The sequence below is a fragment of the Martes martes genome (assembly GCF_963455335.1).
Source record: "Martes martes genome assembly, chromosome: X".
Lineage (NCBI taxonomy): Eukaryota > Metazoa > Chordata > Mammalia > Carnivora > Mustelidae > Martes > Martes martes.
This window is the reverse complement of record NC_137897.1, coordinates 25,951,663-25,971,805: the sequence shown is the minus strand read 5'-3', so window position 1 is coordinate 25,971,805 and position 20,143 is coordinate 25,951,663. Positions and strand designations below refer to the sequence as shown.

Below are 20,143 nucleotides of genomic sequence, written 5' to 3'. Positions count from 1 at the left end.
TTAGTTGATGAAGCTCTTTATTCCTATAATGTATTTCTCTTCTTTTAAATATTTTATTAGGAGAAAATACCAAAAGTATAATTGGTAGGTCAGTGGGAGTAAGCATTTGTATGGCAGTTGATACCAATTGCCAGATTGTCCTGCTTGATACTGTTCCCAGCAGTAATATGTGAATATGCTAGTTTTACCACAGCCTTTCCAGCTTGGGTTTTATTTTTTTATTAATTTAATTGGTGTCAAATTATACCATCTTGATTTAATACTCTGTTTTTTAAGTTAATTTTTAAAATGGAAATCTTTTATTCTTCCTCTTGTTTGAATTGCCTATTCCTGTTCCTCTGTCCCTATATCAGTGGCTTAACCTACTATGTTGGATTTGATATGACCATCTTAACTATTTAATATCATCTTAATGCTTAGAATCTTCTTCCATGGACTTATAGCCATGGTTAATTATGTTTCCAGATAAACCTGTTATTGGTTTACTTATTTTATATGTGATGTATCAAGTGATACTATCAAGTGAGCTTGATAATACTCAATTGTCAAAGACAAACAAGAAAACACAGGTCATTTGGTTTAGCAAGATTCTTACATTTGAAATTTAATTCTAATTTAAAAGGAGGATATTTATTAAAGTATTATGAATAAACCGGTCCTTCAAAAACGTTCATAACTAGGATAACAGACGGTACTGTTCTTTTGATGTGTGATATTTCTATATGCAGCTGTAGTTGAATGCCAGTAGATGGCACTAATTACATAAACAATTCAACAAGTTAATGAAGAGGGAAAGAAATACATGAGATTTGTTTTTTCGTTCAAATTTTGGTATATGTCCCATACTCAACAACTATACGGGAGCTTATTTTTATAGTTTGTTCTCTCCCATGAGAAAAATAATTAAGCCCAGTTGATTTCCAGTTAATTGTCACTAAATTGAAATACCCGGTACTGAGTATTGCTCAAGATGCAGCATTTGAAAAGTTTTGTCATTATAAGTGGGTTAGTTTATACAGCCATGATTGACTAAATGACATGGTAGGTTAAAAGTTATCATGTAGACATGTTCTGACCTGGGGATTCAAAACCTATTTATGAAAAATTTTAAGAAACTGCAACTTAAGATTTCAGAGAAAACTGACATTCATTTTCTTTCCCATGTGCATCCACAGCAGTTGGCCAAAGACCTCCGCCAGTGGCAGATAAATGTAGATGTTGCAAATGATTTGGCACTGAAACTTCTCCGGGATTATTCTGCAGATGATACCAGAAAAGTCCACATGATAACAGAGAACATCAATGCCTCCTGGGCAAGCATTCATAAAAGGTATGACCAACATTATTTCTGAAACTAGTGTTGGTTGTCACGATGGATGGGTGGTGACACTGGGTGGACCACACAGATTTATTTCCCTAATCCTGCTTCAGAGGGGCTTCAGAGGATCCAAGGTGATAAATATCACCTAAATTTGAAGGCTTGCCTAAATCCTAAATCCTCTAGAATTTTAAAGATGAGGGACCTAAAGACTGGTGAAATTAAGTGATTTGCCCACAGTTGCAAAGGCGGTGCTATAACTGAGAGTTTAGACAAACACAAAATACTGATTTATAGTCAAAAGAGCCATTTACCAATACATTTTGAGAACTCTATCCAAAGAAATATCATTCTATTCCATAGTGACACGTGCTGCCCCATTCTTAATCTGACAAGGAAGTCACTTGGGGTTTCATGATGGGATTATAGCTGTCCATGGTGCTGTTGTTGTATCTCATTCCACATACTCAATAAGAAAATCTGTGCAGTGTATCATGACTCAGAACTTCATTTCCCCTTCCATATCAATGAAAATTAACAGCCCTTAGAGACACTGTGTCCTGAAGGTAGATTCTTTGTCCTTATTATGCACTCCTTTAACCCCATGTGCTTTTCTTTTAATAGCATTTATCCTAATTTTAAATAAAAACATGAATTATGTAACTAATTATTTAATGTTTGTCCTTCATATTAGTCTAAACTCCCTACAAACAGGGACCCCCTTTTTTTTTATATTTGGTTAGCCAACATATAGTACATCATTAGTTTTTGATGTAGTGTTCAACAATTCATTATTTGCATATAACACCCAGGGCTCATCACAACAGGTGCTCTCCTTAATACCCATCACTTGGTTACCCCATCCCCCACTCCCCTCCCTTCTGTAACCCTCAGTTTGTTTCCTGGAGTCCAGAGTCCCTTATGATTTGAAAGACCCTCTTTCTTATTTGACATATCCTGAGGTCCTGAACCAAGTGATATAATGGGGAGCTAGGAAATCCTTGTTGAATGATGACTCTCTTTGCATGATGTGGTTACCTTGTTCATGCGATGGTAACTTAAGGATTATTGGGTACTTATTTTTAGTTCTGTCAAAAAACATGGGCAGTTCAGCTCAGGTCATAATCCCTGGAGTCCTGGGATCCAGCCCCTGCATCGGGCTCCATGCTCAGAGGGGAGTCTGCTTCTCCCTCTCCCTCTGTCACTCCTGCCACTGCTTGTGTGCACGCTCTCTCTCTCAAATAAATAAATAGAATCTTAAAAAAAAAATTGGGGCAGAAAGAGTACCTATACAGTGATGAGGAAAACCACAGTGAAATGTAAATAAATTCCAGAAGATGACATGAATTACTGAAGATGTCAGTTAGGTGGCCTATACTAAGAAGAAAAGGCCTCTGTCAGGGGGAGAAAAACCAACAGATTTTGAACTAAGAGCAGAAACTCTTAGGAGTAGTGAGCTACAGATATGCGGAAACTGAGAAAGCAAGTAAATCTTGAAATTGAGTTAGGAATTAAAGAGTGAAAACTCCTGCGAAACTGGATTTGCACCGGTGGCCCTGAGGGGAGAGAGCAGCTCTAGTGTTGAATTCCAGACAGCAGGTATTCAGATGACCACGGAAAAGAAGTTTCAGCTTGAAGTTGGGAGTTACCTTCAGGGCTCCATCACATGGACCCTGGTGGAGAGAGGGCAAGCTTGACTAATGGAGTGATAATCAGAAAAAAAAAACAAAAAAAACAAAACAAACAAACAAAAAAAAACTCTTAAAGTGACTGCTTCCTCTCAGTAGCAAGGTTTGAATTTTCCGATTCAAATACAGATCTGGTATCTGTTGAATTAAATAAGGGTAGATTAGGCTCAGGAAGACTTACACATATGTAAGCCAATGGTATCAGAGACTCAGTAGTTCAATCTCAATAGGAAATGCTTGTTTGTCAAAGAGAAGTCTCTTTGGAAAAGCAAATAAGATCAGAAATTAATTTGGTGAGTTTAGGGGGTGTAAGCTAAGAAGGGGCCAAAAAGAAAACTTGTTCCTGGTACAAACTGAGGGCTTTGGGGAGGGGGGAAGCCTATCCCCCCTATGCTGCTCTTACTGGAAGTCCCCTGGCTTCACATTCCCATGCTCCTCTGATGTGCAAGTGGCTCTCTCTCTCCTTTTAATCACTTCCTTAAGGGCTTGGCTTCTTCAAGCCCTTGGAGGAGCTTCCAGTTTATATTTTTTGACTCAGCCCCTAAAAATCTACCGCCTAAGGAAGGTATACCATTATTTCTCCAATGGCTAAATTTAAATAGGATGTTAGCAGCCAAATTCCATTTCCCACTGGATCCTACCGAAGCTGAAGTCTGCCAAAATAATTTTGACTCTTGCCTCTAAAGTTCCTCCCCATGCCTTTCTCACAACTCACAGAGTTGTGAGTACACTGATGACCATCCCTTTATGTCATTTGCCACTGACAGTGATCATGTGATTTTCAGACCTGCGTGTCCCACTGACTTTATTTCCAGTTGAACGTCCCTCTGGAATCTCAAACTGAATGGGCCCAAGGCTGAACTCATGTTTACCCTCTTCCAACCTTTTTTTCCAGATGCAGCCTACTTCTCTCCCCACAGTGCCTCTCTAGTGGACATTACCACAACCCAGTCAGTTGCCAAATCGAAACTCATGCTTCACTCTTCCTTTTACAACCCCAGTAACTAAGCTATCACAAAGCTATTTACCACTGAAGTAATTTTCAAATCCAACCACTTCTCTTTTTCCGTCCTCCCCAACTGTCGGGAGTTACTACATCATTGACCTACCTGGTGTCCTTCCTTCTAGTCTTTCTATTTCCTATCCATTCTCTACTAAAAGGCAGGCCGATCTTTCTAAATATGGTATATTTCTGTAGCTCACCCTCCTCTGACTTTTAAAGCCTTTAATGTCTTATCCATTATTTTCTGAAAACAGTCCATGCTCTTTTAAATGATTTCAAGGTCATGTGTGATTGAGTCTTTCCTTAAAACTACAACTTCATTTTCTGCATTCCCTCAGTCTCCCGTCCCAGGTCCCCCACACATAATTAAGTAACATTGAGCTGTTTTCATTTCCTCATAGCTATGCGCTGTCTTCTCTACTACCTCCTGACCTGATATTTATGTATTATTCCTTCCTCTTTGCCTGGTTAAGTTCTGTTCATTATCTAGGTCTCAGTATAAATGCCAATTCCTTCAGGAAGCCTTTTCTGACTTTCAGGCCCCATCTATAGAGTTTACCTCATTACTTTAGTGTATTTATGAGAATGTTGGCTCTGTGAGGGTATTCCCATGGGCTGCTTGTCTACCTTATTACCATGCACTTAGCTTTTCACATGATAACTACACCCAACACATTTTTTATTAAATAGGTAAATGAACTAATGAAAAATAACTAACTACAAGTGTTCTGGTGCGCCAATAACTTAACACAGAAGAAAACTGTATCCATTAGGATTGCTTTCCATTCCAAATAACAGAAAACCCAAGTTCAGTATCTTACCTAATAGAGGTGTATTTGCCTCATTTAATGAGTGGTTCAGAGGTAAGCAGATGGTGACATTGGCTCAACAGCTCAGCATTGTCAGCCTTGAAGTCTCCCCGTTCTTTTTGGCATGTCCCTCAGAACACGCGCATTCCAGCAGGAAGAAAAAGAAGGAGAAGGAGTGGTGCTTGGATCAGGAAAGTAGTGGGTTTCCCAAGAAATTGAGGACCAGAACTGTGCCAAAAAACCACCTCTAGTGGCTAATAATTGGGGTTGAGTCAGCCAAGAGAGAATGTCTGCCTCAAAGGGGATGGAAAGAATAAACTGGGAAACTGGCATGCTGTAGCTGGACAGCCTTAAGTTCCCTGGAAAGATACCCCGTCAGATCTTTGAGTAAAGAGAGTATATTCATGTAGCTCGAAGATTCATGTGCATTGTGTTTATATAGTATATTTACAGAGGTTCATAAAACGGTGGCCATTGGGCTTGACGGTTGTTCTGGTCATTGTGAAAGGTCTCGAGGAGAGCTGGATTCTCCGCTGGCTAATGAAACCTTTGTACTCCACGTTCTGTGTATGCTGTGTGCGTCAACCACACATAAGAAGTCGTATTCTACTTGACTACAGCTTCTCAGCTTCTCTTATTTTGCATCCTTATAGATCCTGGGCTAGGTAGATGAAGAAAAAGAGAACTCTTTATATGATCTTTTGTCTTAACCTTTTTATCCAGTGTCTTGTCCAGGTAAACCAATGAGGGAAATAACATCATCATCTTCCTCTAGATTCACTCTATCCAATGGGGGTAGCCAGTAGCCATGGGTGGCAATTTGAATGTAAATTAAAATTAAATTAAAAATTCATTTTCCCCATCTCATCAGCCACCTTTTAAGTACTCAAGAGCCACAGGTAACTAGTGACTTCCCTACTGGATGGTGCAAAAGAGAGCATTTCCATCAACACGAAAAAATTTGCCTGGTAGTCCTGCTCCACATCATCTTTGTCAATGTTCAGCTAAGCAATGTAGGGCACATTTACAACAATTTCTTAAAAAAAAAAAAGGTGTTGGGGCACCTGGGTGGCTCAGTGGGTTAAGCCTCTGCCTTTGGCTCAGGTCATGATCCCAGGGTCCTGGGATCGAGCACCGCATCGGGCCCTCTGCTCATCGGGGAGCCTGCTTCCCCTCTCTCTCTGCCTGCTTCTCTGCCTACCTGTGATCTCTGTCAAATAAATAAATAAAATCTTTAAAAAAATAAAAAGGTATTGGTTCACATTATTTTATTTCCTTGTTTCTACTTTATATCTTCTCTATTTATCCACTTTGTAGTGTTGGTATTTAAAGTCTCAAAAACTACAGCCATCACAGCATAGAAACACTTTCACTTTTGTTGTTAGTCTTACAAACAATTTTAACATGAGAAATTACTAATATTGATATTTGGGTTATAGATTAAAAAATACTCATATCTTTGAAAAGCACCTATAAATATGATTTTTTAGGTAGAAGGGATACTGCTGAAAGCATTCTGGTGACACTATTTCTCAGAGTTCAGGCTTTACTGCAGGACACTAATGTACCACCTGCCCTGAGACTTTCGGTCATATAGACAAATACATGCACAATATCGAGACATTTGCAAGCCTATTTAAAACCTCAATCGGGGCACCTGGGTTGCTCAGTGTGTTAAAGCCTCTGCCTTTGACTCAGGTCATGATCCCAGGGTCCTGGGATCAAGCCTCACATTGGGCTCTCTGTTTGGTGGGGAGCCTGCTTCCCCCTCTCCCTGCCTGCTCTCTGCCTACTTGTGATCTCTGTCTCTGTCAAATAAATAAATAAAATCTTTAAAAAATAAAACTTCAACCAGTTTTCAATCAAACTCTTCAGTGCAGTTTCCAATTATTGAATAACATGTAAAAATTGTAACTTGACAAACTTTACTTTGATATTACATAGTGACAGGCTATAGTTTTGAGACATAATCAAAAACAAAAGTGAACTGGGGCACCTAGGTGGCTTAGTCGGTTAAGCCCGTGACTCTTGGTTCTGGCTCAGGCCGTGATCTCATGGTCATGGGATCAAGCCCTGCCTTAGACTCCATGTTCTGCTTGAGATGCTTTCCCCTGCCTTCCCCCTCCCCCTGTGTTCCTCCCCCCGCTTGCACGGACAAGCTTGCTCGCTCTCTCTCTCTCTCTCTCTCTCAAATAAATAAAGGAAATCCTTTAAAAAAGTTAAGTAACTTTGTTTTGTATTTTAGTATTGAGCTTAAGTTTATTAATAGGTCATAAGAACCTTCGAATTGCACCTTGGCTTTGCCAAGAACTTTACCATTTCATATAGAGAAATGCAAAGGGCCACATGTGCCTAAAAGGAATTCATGCACCACACAATGATTAAAAGAGAAGGCGATTTCTCAACTAAATCCTGCAGTTTAACAATTGAGATCAGAACATAGTTCATCACTGTGACCTATGTAGGAAAATATTTTGTTTTCCTGATCAGATTCCTGATAGAGTCCATGTTAACATAGAAAGCCAGAAACGAGGGCCTCTCCAAGTTCATTTCTTTGTTTTCAACCTCTATGAATAGATATGAATTGGTGAATAAGATAATATTAGACGTGATATTACAAATGATTGTGAGAAGCCTCTAAGGATTAGATTTCAAGGACTGCCATCTGGCTGAAGACTTTATGATGACACTGTCATGAGATTTCATTTCCTTCTTTCTATTCCAGGATCACTTTTTAAACAAGAAATGAGCATCAACCTGAATTGTCTGTCTGTAGCTATATGAGGGCTTCTACATTTACCTACCAGCCAGTCAGGAGTGAACTCATCAAGTAGAGGGCCTGGTCCTAGTGTCAGAGGGTTCAGCATGGCTGGAACTTTCTCGAAAAAGCTCCCAGATACCCGAAAAATCTCTCTAGGATTTTTAGAGAGAAATAGAGAGGAAAATCTCTCTCTCTCTCTCTCTCTCTCTCTCTCTCTATATATATATATATATATATATATATGTATATATATATACACACATATATATATAATATACACACATGTACATACATACACATATGTGTATATGCAAGTATATGCAAGGAAATATGCTCTTCCTCAAAATAACACCTCAGTGTTCTCCTGTTCTCCCTAATAATATGTTTCACATTTTAATAATCACAATTCATAGTTGATACACTGAAAAACTGTCACCAGTATTCGCCATCTTTGGCAACCATGAAGCATGCATAAGTCACTCTTTGCTTCTCTATTCCTAGGTCCTTTCTCTTTTCCACTTTAAAGAAACAAGGAAAGGGAAAAAATATTGAGCCCTACTATGGGTACGGCAAAGAGCTGTTCTAGCTGGACAATGAATCTCTTTCAGATTCTCCAGCACTTTTTTTTTCTTACAATTGTTCTGCTTTTTTTCCCCCGGGATCATCAATTTCTTTTCTTTTTCTTTGCTCCTCTCCTTAAGCCAAATATCATGTTGAAGTCTCCCTCATTCTACGAGAACCTTCTTAGGACAGTGTCTTTTCTATATAGTTTATATAGTTGTGCATGTTTCCCCTTACCATCATTTTTTTTTATCAGCTTGAAACTATGAGAGTTTTTGAAGCAGTATCTGGGATTACTGTTTCCTATTCTTCACCTCCTGATTATGCTTTGACCCACTACAGTCTCGCTTCTCTGGTACCACCCCCTTGTTTTACTGAAAATGAGGGCTCACTAAGATCATCAGTGACTTTTACAATCAGTAACTGCCCTATTTTTATTTATTAATCTCTTGACTTCATTTTAACATTGGTCCTGTCGATCAACTTGACTTTTTAAAACTTTTCCTCGCCCGGTTTCCAGAATGAACTTGTCTTGCAATTCTCCTGTTTTTCTAGTCATACAGTAAGACTGAGGTTCTTGGCACATGTGTGGTACATAGTAAGAGCTCAGTAAATGTCATCTGTCATAAATATCATAAGCATTCATTCACTTACTCAAGAATATTTCGGTGCTAGGCAGGCTCAAATCTTGGTACTTGGTATATAGCAATGAAAATTCCTACCCTCATGAAGCTTTTATTTGGGGAAGGAGAAGGTGCAAAATAGACATTAACAAATAAGAAAGTTAAATATATGGGATTTTAAATTGTGACAAGTACGATGTGGCAAGAAAGAAGGGAAGGAGCTGAGAATAGGTGTATGTGGTGAAAATGAAGTGTGGTTATTTAAATATGGTGGTTAAGGAAAGTCACATGGAAAGGTTGACATTAAAACAAAATACAAAGGACCTGAGGATGGCAGCCATGTGGATAATTGGAAGAAAAACATTTCAGGAGATTCTAGTAAGTGGCAATGCCGTGAGGCAGGAATCTTCTTAGCCTTTTGAATGAACCCTTGAGAGACCAGTGTAACAGGAGAGGGTCACAGGAGCTTGGCAGGTATGGAGTTCAGAGAAATGAAAGGAATCTGGTCACATCTGGTCTTCTAGGTCCCCCAGAGGTCTTTCACTTTCACATGGAATGAGATGGGATTCCTTGGAAGGTTTTGAGCAGTGGAATGGCATGGTTTTACTCACCTGGCCCTTCTGTTTGGTGTACTGTATTACACTAAAGGGAAGTAGTGAAACCTTTAGGAGACTGTTGTCATAATTTCCTCAAGAGATGACTGTGGTCTGGGTCAGGATAGGAGAAATGAATGTAGTAAGAAGTGATTGGATTCTACTCTATTTTAAGGACAGAACCCAAAAAGTTTTCTAATGAATTAGATTTAGGTGTGAAAGAAACAGAGGAATCCAGGAAGACTGCAGAGTTTTTACCTGAACAACTGGAAGATGGGACACTCATTTTACTGAGATGGAAAAGACATCGAAAGCAATGTATTAGGGCACTTGGGTGGCTCAGTCAGTTAAGTGTCTGATTCTTGATTTGGGCTCAGGTCATGATCTCAGGGTCATAAGATCCAGCCCTATGTCAGGCTCTGCGCTCAGCAGGGAATCTGCCTGAGATTCTCTCTCTCCCTCTCCCCTGCCACCCTCTCTCTCTCTCTCTCTCTCTCTCTCTCAAGTTAAAAATAAATACATCTTTAGAAAAAAAGCAACACATCCTAGGAAGAAGATGGGGACATGTTACTTTTGATGTGTCAGTCATGCCTCCATGTGGAGATATGAAGTAGTTAGGTAGATATAAAATCTTAAATTCCAAAGAATGGTCATGACTCGAGATACAAATTTGGGAGTTGTAACAATAATCTATATAGGCTATCTTTGCTCTTTACATCGCTTAAATGTTGGTGCTCCATTGTTAATTCTTTCTCTTTTCTATACACATTTCAAGTACCTTTATCTGTTGGTTTCAACTACCATTAAGACTTCTCAGTTTTTATTTCCATCTTCTATCTTTCTCCCAATGTCCAGAACTGTACTTACAGCCATCTACCATGTGTTTCCATCCGTCCATCCTACAGGCTCCAAAACTTCTAAAGGAGAAGTCATTGTCTGCCCCTAAAACAATGCTAGACTTTATTTTCAGTGTAGTTTGATTACTGAATCATCTCTAAAACTGGAAACCTAAGAATTCCTTCTTCCTCTCCCTCCCTCTCTCTTCTCTACTTTATTGATACATTTATTAAATTGGCTTCTAAACTTTGTTATTTCTACTTCAAAACTTGCTCTAGAAACTACCCCCTTTTCTTCATCCCTATTGCCAACTCATCCTAGAGCTTGTCCATATTCTACCTCAAAGACCATGACCGCCTTTGCTCTGTGCTTCCAGCCATTATGTCTCCACACTCATTTGGCCTTCATCCTGGCCTCAGAGTGATTTTCCTTAAAATTAGTCTTCTGGTTTCACTTTGTTCCCAGTGTTCTTTTTCTTCCTAAGACCTGATGGATGATATTTACATATGTGATATACTCCCAAAAGCATATCGAAATTTTTCTGAAAATAAAAACAAACAAAGAAGTCAATAAATAAACTTCATGTTTTTTTAGGAAAGAAAAGCAAATAGTATCACAGATTTTTGCTTGTTTGGCAGTTTGTTTATTTAGCAGAAGGATGGGCATGTGAACTTGATAAAAGAGACTTATGTTCTATCCACAAATGCTGGCCCTTCCAAAAACATTTTCAGAATTCTTTTTCTGGAATACCTGGGGACTATTATATGAGCATCAGAACATTGTTGTATTATTGTATAGCCATACCTTGTCTTTGCTCAATACTTGTACTCAGTAATCATGAATTGAATGAAATAATCAGATGTTGGGCACCAGATGACTTTGGATTATTCCCCAGAATATAAAGGATGAAGATTTGCTGCTGCCCTTGAAGCTATGTAAAGAATGTGACATGATGCTAACAGGACATTTGTTGAAAATATAACCTCTTATTAAGTCAGGGACTGCTTGTGATATATTTGTACCATCATCATAAATATTAAAGCAACAAATGACCCTAAGGATACCAGCTCAAACTTCTCAATTTAGAGTCGCCTATTTTTAATCCCTCTCATGTGAAATATACCATATAGTCCATCTTAAGGACTAAAAGTATTTGGTGCATTAAAATATGCACCTTTTAGGGGCGCCTGGGTGGCTCAGTGGGTTAAAGCCTCTGCCTTCGGCTCAGGTCATGATCCTAGAGTCCTGGGATCAAGCCCCGCATCGGGCTCTCTGCTCGGCAGGGAGCCTGCTTCCTCCTCTCTCTCTGCCTGCCTCTCTGCCTACTTGCGTCTGTCAAATAAATAAATAAAATCTTTAAAAAAAAAAATATGCACCTTTTAGATATGCTTCTTCTGGCGGTAGGAGGAAGTTTCTCTTGGCTCTTCAAGGGAGAAATGTGTATATAGTTATAAGGCCCTCCGCTTTTTATACTACTGAGACCCAATCTTTCCAGCTGATTATGAAGCACAAGAATTCTCACCATGTTACAATAAGGTAATATAATACCTGTAATGCAAAACCTTGGAGCACTGGGCCAGGGAGTGTCATGATCCATATGGATCTAAAATGTTCTTGGTCTTAACTGCCTGCTTCATTTTATGTCATCTCCTTTAAAATAATTAGAATGTTTTTAGCTTGCAGAGATTGCACAAAAAGGGAGACATTTGGAACCATATCACCGGTGATTAACTGGTGTGGAAAATTACCTGGTGATGTAGCCAAATAGCCATTTGCTTTCTATCCTGGTCATGTAGTCCTAAACCAGGCTCTACCAGCACACCCAAAGAGATGCTTGGTGATGCCCCTGCATACAGTTTGCCTGTGAAAAGACTCCAAAACTAAAGATAACTTAGAATTGTTTCCTTTAGGAAACAATTATAGGTCGTGAATGGACCTTTCTTGTCTTCATTCATAAATTTAATATTTTGGTAAAATTAAAACAAATGGGAGAAAGTTTCCCTTACTTGGTTTCATTGAACCCTTGATGTTAGCAACCATGTCCATGATATTACTTTTCACTGATATTCATATTTTGAATTTTCTTTGCATCACTCTCCCTCTCAAAAAAAAGCTTTTTAAAAAATATTCAATAAAATGTATACATGAGCTAGAGTTTATTTTTATTAAGTTAACTTAATAAATGGATATAATTATCATTTCTCTTGTAATTTTATCTCATTTTAACATGTAGTTTAGGGATCTTTTGGCTTTATTCAGCTTAAAATAAGAATTTATTTTTTTTCTATAAACAGTGAATTTAAACATATTCCTTATTTCTAAAAATTAAGCAAGATAGATAGATGTCGGTGAGTTCTGAGAAATTTCATCTTTTCAGTTTTTCCCCTAAAAGGGGGTCATGTAAGCAGTTCTTAGGTCAACAGCTGTGCCTTCGTGCAGCCTCCTTTTATGGGTTGGGAAACCTGATACCATCCCTAACTTCTTGAAGCCAAGAGCCTGCCTTCGGTCCTTTATCTTGTCCAGAACATTTTCAGATTCCAGAGCCCAGCAAAATCTCAACTGACGGCCACTCCTGACTTCCATTTCCATTAGCTGGTAAATCACTTATCCATGCAGCACAGCCCTTGTGTGTTCTAAGCATCCTCTAAGATTCACCTTCATAGGTAGCTTCATCAAATCCCTAGTATGACACTCATGACATCACTCTATGTCCAGTCAGTGTCCTCAAGCCACAGAGCATTTAAAACAAGTCAAAGTGGGGACGCCTGGGTGGCTCAGTGGGTTAAAGCCTCTGCCTTCAGCTCAGCTCATGATCCCAGGGTCCTGAGATCGATCCCCGCATCGGGCTCTCTGCTCTGTGGGGAGCCTGCTTCCTCCTCTCTCTGTGCCTGCCTCTCCGCCTACTTGTGATCTCCGTCTGTCAAATAAATAAATAAAATCTTAAAAAAAAAAACAAAAACAATAAACAAGTCAAAGTGCCCTACCCCAAGCACCTGTGGAGATCATAACCTATGTCACCTACACTGATGGTGATGCACACAATTCCTGAGGAGTTCTGTTTTTCTTCTGTATCATGAGTATTATAGGTCTACCTTGTGAAACTGAGTTAGGTATTGAACATCCATTTTATCACAACCTCTTTTTAAAACTATTTAAGTGACACAAACCCTCCATCAAATTGCCCCAATACAGCTTCCATCCTCAGGCAAATTAGATAAATAATAATCACAAATTCATGATTATTTATGATTTTCTTTGGATTTTTGGTGGTGAGATGTGATTTATTAATATGTAATATGTAAGGAGCGCCTAATTTGCCTATTAACATAGAAACTAAAATAGTATTGTTCTTTTTAGGTATCCATATAAGCTACTTACCTCTCCTCAGACCTGGTGTTCCAAACCCAAATCTCTGACTCAGACCTGGGCTCCCTTCACTGCTGTTTAATGGATACATATCAACTTGGAAGGAGGTTCTGGCAACTTTCCACAGTAATCTAATCTCAGCTCTGTCCTCTTCAATATTTTCATCAGTGACTTGGATGAAGACGTAGATAGCATTCTTATCAAATTTGCCAATGACACAAAGCAGGAAGAAGTAGCAAATACAGTAGACAAGAGTATGAGGAGCCAAAAAGATTTCAACAAATTGTAGGGATAAGCTGAATATTGAAAGATGGAATGGAAATATAAGGCACTACACTTGTGTTTAAAAGAAAAATAAAATAAAAATAAAATCCAATTGTTTTAGATGGGGCTCGCTGGAAACAGGAAAGAAAACTCCCTAACATAGAGAGTTGCGTGCAGAAGATTTTGTTGAAGAGTATTTCCATGAGATACATGTGGAAGGCTGTGACAGAGGTAGCATTGGGCAGAGAGAAAAACTAACCTGAAGTGAACCTGAGGCTTCAACAGATTCACAGGAGAGCTCTGGAAATTGCAGGACCCTTTCAGAGACATCCTGAATTGAGGCAAGGAGGCTGGGCCTTTGAACTCTAGAGCCAGCCACTCGTTGGTTCTGGGTCGCCCAGGAGGAGAGGACAACCTTGGATAAAACAGTTACCTATAGCTGAGGGCAATTTCCAGTGAGAGAGGCAGCTGTGAGCAGTTAGCAGCCAATATTCCCACCAGCTAGAGCATGGGGTCTTGGCAGGATATCAAGATATATACAATACCCCAGTGTGACTCCAAGTGTGGTGCTTGGACTAGCCCATTTGTATCACCTGTGAGCTCAATACAAATGCACGTGCATGAGTCCTACCCCATTCTACTAAATCTCAGAATCTCTGGGGATGGGGCCCAGAAAACTTTTGACAATCTGACCAGTCTCCAAGCCATTTCTAAGCATATTAAGTTGGAGAACCACTGCATGATGCCAACCGAGAAACATTCAGAAAGGGGAGACAACATAGGGCATTTATTGACAATAATCCTCCCTCCTTCACTCCTGCCCCCTCCCCCCACCACAGCAATAAAGCAATGACGAAGGAAAACAATGGGGACATTAGCCTGGGTAAATTCAAGCATATAATATAGTCTTACGAACTTGCATTTCAGCTCAGTAGAGAAAGGAATTTTGTGATAGAGCTATCCAGAGATGGAACAGGCTACCTTGTAAGGTTGTAGAAGTATTCAAGAACAGGTTGGGAAACCTTGGAACAATAATTTCAAGCAGCAGCTAGACACATGACTTTAGCATCCTGATTTTTCTCATATACCCTTCCTTTAGACTTTTTTTTTTTTTTTTCAGAACTAGCTCCGTTTTATCTTAATAAGTGTTACGAAAGGATTCTATGGTCCAAAACGAAGTTTGGGTACTATCAGATTGAGTAAAGGTAAACAAATATCTGTAGAATTAATCAGACTTTTTATTAGTGTGTATGCATTAATAAAGCATGTGTGTTCAGGAATGTGTGAGAAAAGTGATACTCTATATAGTATGTATTCCTTCTAAAACTTTGACCTTGGAACAAATTTCCCAAGAAGAGCCTTACGTGACACTATAGCATCTGATCCAATAATTATTCTATTATAAAATAATTATATGTATTATAAAATGATAATTAACTCAGTAAGCATTTGTAAGATAGCGTAGCATCTAGCCCAGACCTCTGAGTGGAGATCATTTCACTGTGAGTTCTCTGGGTAGTATTTCATGTACCATTAGTTCAACTCTGCACTGGGGCATAAGCCTATAAATTTGCCATACTGCTGAAGGGAAGTAGTAGTATTCTACCCTTGACTCTACTCAGACATCTTTTCTGTTGTTTCCTTGGAACTATTATTGTCACCTCATATTCCCTTACAAGCTTAGGGACTTTTTCTGGAAATATTCATAGATAGATAGCTGGGTAGCTAAGGGAGAGGTAGGGCAGAGAGGGAGAGACAAAGAAAGAAGAGGAGGAAGAGGAGCGGAAGGAGGAAAAGGAACAAGATGATGATAAAGAGAGAGAAAGAGAGTTTGATTCTCAGGTACAGCATATTTGACTCGTACTGAACCTGTTTTCCTGAGATTTCCACAATGAGAGTAGAGGGGAGGTCATTTAGAAATAACAGAAATAATGTAGAAAACCTTTAGTAAAAGAAGACTTCATTTCAGCAGATAGCAATGAACAACAGTCTCTTATAATTGCTGGGATCTGCTAATAAGGTTTTGGTTTTTTTTTTTTTCCCCTGAAACAAACTTCATTAACCCTCCTTGATACTCTATTCTTGTCAACATTTTAATAGCATGGGACTAACTCTTATAAATTTTTCCCCACCCAAAACATATAATCTACAACCTGCTAATGATTACATTTAGCCTAATTGTTAGGTTGCTGCTTGTGACGGAAAAATTTACCCTGGCAGTTAGACAATTCTAGAATTCTAGACAATTCCAGCCAAGCCTTTGGTGTGTGTATGAATCAGCCTTCATATACTTCTCCTATAGAGTGACCAACCAGCCAACCCATCTCACCTGGCAACCATTCCTGATGGACAGACCGGGTCTACTCTGAGAGGCCAGAGCTTTTCAATAGAGCAGTTTGGAGAACCATTGTTTGAGCTCAAAGTTCTAGCAGGATTTTACAGATTCCTTGGCAAGCCCCTGGCTTGTGACTCCCTCTCCATCATGGGTCCTTGATTGCTAGGGTAGGGGAGCTTGCTCAGGCTGAGTTCTGCCCTCTCTTGTCAAAGGACAAGCAGGTAGACAGACATTTTTATAATTTGTTGGCCTACATTCCAAATGAGTGTCACATTTTACAGGTCCAAGTTAACCTTTTCTAAATCTTCATCTCCGATTCAACCTCCCAACGTTTATAACTCAGATAAAGATACCAAGGTATAGAAAGTCCTTTACTTTCCCAAGCTCGGATCCCCAGCTTTTTGGCAATTCTGACAAAGGGATGATTTTTGTAGTTGAAGGGACAGAAGACAGTCTTCTCCCTATGTTTACATTGCCACATCATTTACATGACTTGGAGTTCTCTAATTCTTGGAGAATTTTCTCATGTAGGGTCAGTTGTTGCTTTTTAATACTTCAGATAGTTCTGCTAACTCTTCTGTACCTTTGCCAGCATCATTAACATGACTGGCCCCAGGAGGGCATCTAAGCAAGTATTTGCCTTAATTCCTGAAAAAACAAGCACCTCTCCACCTTCCTTATCTATAACTCAAAGTTATGCCAACTTCTTCTTTTGAAAATGAGTTATCTGGCAAGAGCCTTATGATTCTAACTTTGAAAGAAAAAGTTGGACTCAAACAGTGACATTTACATGTGCACTAGTATGATTACTACCTAATCAAAATATCTAAAATGAAAAGACTGATATGGATATACATTGGCAATTTTCAAATTAATTGCTTTGGTAAAAATTAAACACTCACTCCTGGCGAGATACTGCAGTAGGTGTCAGGGATGGTGAACAAATTCTCCTTGAGTATATATCCCACTCACAAAGCAAAAGGGCAGTTTTATTAGTCCTAACACCAAAGCTACACCAATACTATTATTTTGATTGCATCACTTTCATGAAGATTAAATTAATTACAACTACTTCACATACTGCAAGTTTTAAGAGCTACTGTTAAATACATGCTCCAGGAAAAACATGATCACGTAGGGAAAATTATGATGTTCCTGTTTTCAAATGAGAAAACAGAAAGGTATATGCCTTTCAATAACACGATTTTTCAAGTGTGGATGATGAACTACTACTTTACCTATAGAGAATGCCATCTTTCCCCCAAGAACCCAAACTATTTAACAATAAACTGATTATTAAACTTGCTCTCAGAGGCTGCTCGGGTAATGGTGCGCATGGTGCAAATAAGAAATGGGACTAAATACAGTTTATTCAGAAATCACTGTTTTTTCCTCTGACAGGATTAACTGAGGAAGGAAAGTGTGTGAGTGACATGCTCAGGGGTATTGAGGAGAGGTGGGGAATCTGCTGGCATTACAGGGGTGTGGGGAACTTGCACGTTGCTGGAGTGCTTGGGTAGCCAATGATTTCCTAAGTAATCACTGTAACATTTTTTAAATTCAATTTAACAATTTGATTCACACCAAGAAGTGAATGGAGAGTCAGATCAAACTCGGAAGCACAGTCGTTCTAAATGGCATTAATCTTCCCTAGATGTGCGGCCTCATCCTGTGTCAATTAAGCTTTCAGAGCTGATCTTCAAGGATATTTCCAAATGGAATCCGCCACAGTCATCCTGTAAACTGGCCTCTACCCTCGCACTGCTTTTGATGTGGTGAACTTGATTTCTTTGGGCTCATAGGTTTCCGAGAGCAAAGGACAGACTGGATTTTTAAAAATTAAGCTCCTTTCTATGGCAAGCAAAAGTCATTCATAACAACACTTACGTAAACATTGGTAGAGAAGCCACAGAATTGGTCAGTGATCGACTTGTGTAGGTTTTTATCAAGGGCTGCGCCTTTATCCATGCTGATCCCTAGCATCTACCTGGAAAGCAGCAAAAACAAATCAGGTGGTTAATTATTAAGGGTCCTATTTAAATGATAACATCTAAAGAGCACTTTTGGATTTTGAGAAATCATGCCAGCACAAGGATGAGCCAGATGCTTTGCAATTGGTATCTATAATTTCAAGTAAGTGGTCATCACTCAAAGGATTTCTAGTTCAGTTCCCTTATGATGCGAGAGTGCTAGAATTTGGAAAAACCTTTCTTAGGTAACATAAGAGAGATCAATACTAAATATGTGAAGAGGAAAATTAAATATTATTCCTATAGCTCATTTCTGATTATTTTTGCCAAACTTTGCTGTAAATGTATTAACTTCATGCTTCTCCTAGCAGTGGACTGTGTAGTTTTTTTTTTTTTAATGTGTATATAGACTATTTTTCTAAATAACTTTAAAGAATTCTGGCTTACATTACGATTTTGTTTTTCTAAAGGTTGAAAACTAAGTCTTCGAAGATTTAATTACTCTGATAAAAGAAAATGTGAACTTTGTTTTCCTAAGGAGAATAGACCCTATAGAAATGTTTACAATACTCAGATTGTCAGTTAATCCTAAAGCAGAAAGGTATCAGTTAAGTCTTTGAGAAGCAGTAACATGATCTTCTTTAGTAATGCCTATCATAAAAATTGGGGGCAAAATTAATTGAGATGATATTATTTAATGCTAGATGACTATTCACACATTTTAACAGTCTGGACTTCTTTCCTACAGAATCATTAAAACTTGCATTAGGAACCAGACTTTAAAAATCCATCCCTCTGCTATACTTTAAAAAAAATGCATCCTGAAGTCCATGTAAATATAACTATACTCTAAGAAAAATACATCTTCTTTAGGGATAGCTGTACATAAAGGACATTCATAACACAATGTCTTGGAAGCAATGTTCAGCTTTGAGTGAAGAGGGAAGCTTGTGGAAAAGAAAACTGTGAGGAACATTGCCTTACCTGTGCCTCCTCTCTTATTTGTTATTTCTGACACTTCTCCTATGCTTCTCTTCCCAACTTGGCCTCTCTCCTTACTCTTTTATCTCCAACTTAGCCTCCATGGTGTTTCTCCATAATTTTTGACATTTGCTTCCTATGGGTTCTTGGCACTTTGTCAGGGTTTCCTACCTACTCCTGTCCCCATAGTCCCTCATCCTGAGCCTTGTATCTCAGCTCCCTCCAGAATCTTCCTGCTCTTCCAGTTCTCCTCACCTGTTCTTCCCCTTCCTATCTAGAGTTCTCTTTGTCTCATCTGTGTATTTCTCTTCCAACTCTGTGCTGTGATCTTCTCAGAAAATGGCACATAAGGCCATTGTGCTCTGAGCACATCTTCATCTTAACCGTCTGGAATGCTGCCATGGAGTGCAGCTCCCTTTGCTAATTGTCCATTTTTCCACAATGTGTACCTACTGCCTTCATTTGGATAGAGAAGTATCATAATCAAGGAAATAAAATACATTAAAAATTTCCTTGCTTATTTTTCCTCTGGAAATATGTAAGAGAAATTATTTTGAACCAGATGCCTAGAAAAACAGTTGTGTCACATGAACACAGTGCTCTTGTGTGAGCATCTTACTAGAAATTCACTCCTCAGAACCCTGATACCTCTTCACTTTTAGTTTTCAAATAACCTGTATTTATCCAATAATTACAAGTCATTTCTTAAAAAGATTCTATTTTTATGCCAGTACCATGCTGTCTTGGTGATCACAGCTTTGTAGTAAAGCTTGAAATCAGGTAACGTGATGCCACCAGTTTTATTTTTGTTTTTCAACATTTCCTTAGCAATTCGGGGTCTCTTCTGATTCCATACAAATTTTAGGATTATTTGCTCCAGCTCTCTGAAAAATACTGGTGGAATTTTGATCGGAATGGCATTAAAAGTATAGATTGCTCTGGGCAGTATAGACATTTTAACGATGTTTATTCTTCCCATCCAAGAGCATGGAATGGTCTTCCATCTTTTTGTGTCTTCTTCAATTTCTTTTAGG

At 38.8% G+C, this 20,143-nt stretch overlaps 1 protein-coding gene across 2 annotated transcripts in view; it reads left to right on the top strand.

Annotated features, from left to right (window-relative positions):
* DMD (dystrophin) overlaps window positions 1–20,143 on the top strand; it is a 2,068,501-nt gene that overhangs the window by 1,538,527 nt on the left and 509,831 nt on the right. For both annotated transcript variants that reach the window (XM_080795194.1, XM_080795193.1), the window contains exon 54: window positions 1,176–1,330. In XM_080795194.1, coding sequence (XP_080651320.1) covers window positions 1,176–1,330 — 155 coding nt within the window. The remainder of the gene's footprint in view (window positions 1–1,175; window positions 1,331–20,143) is intronic.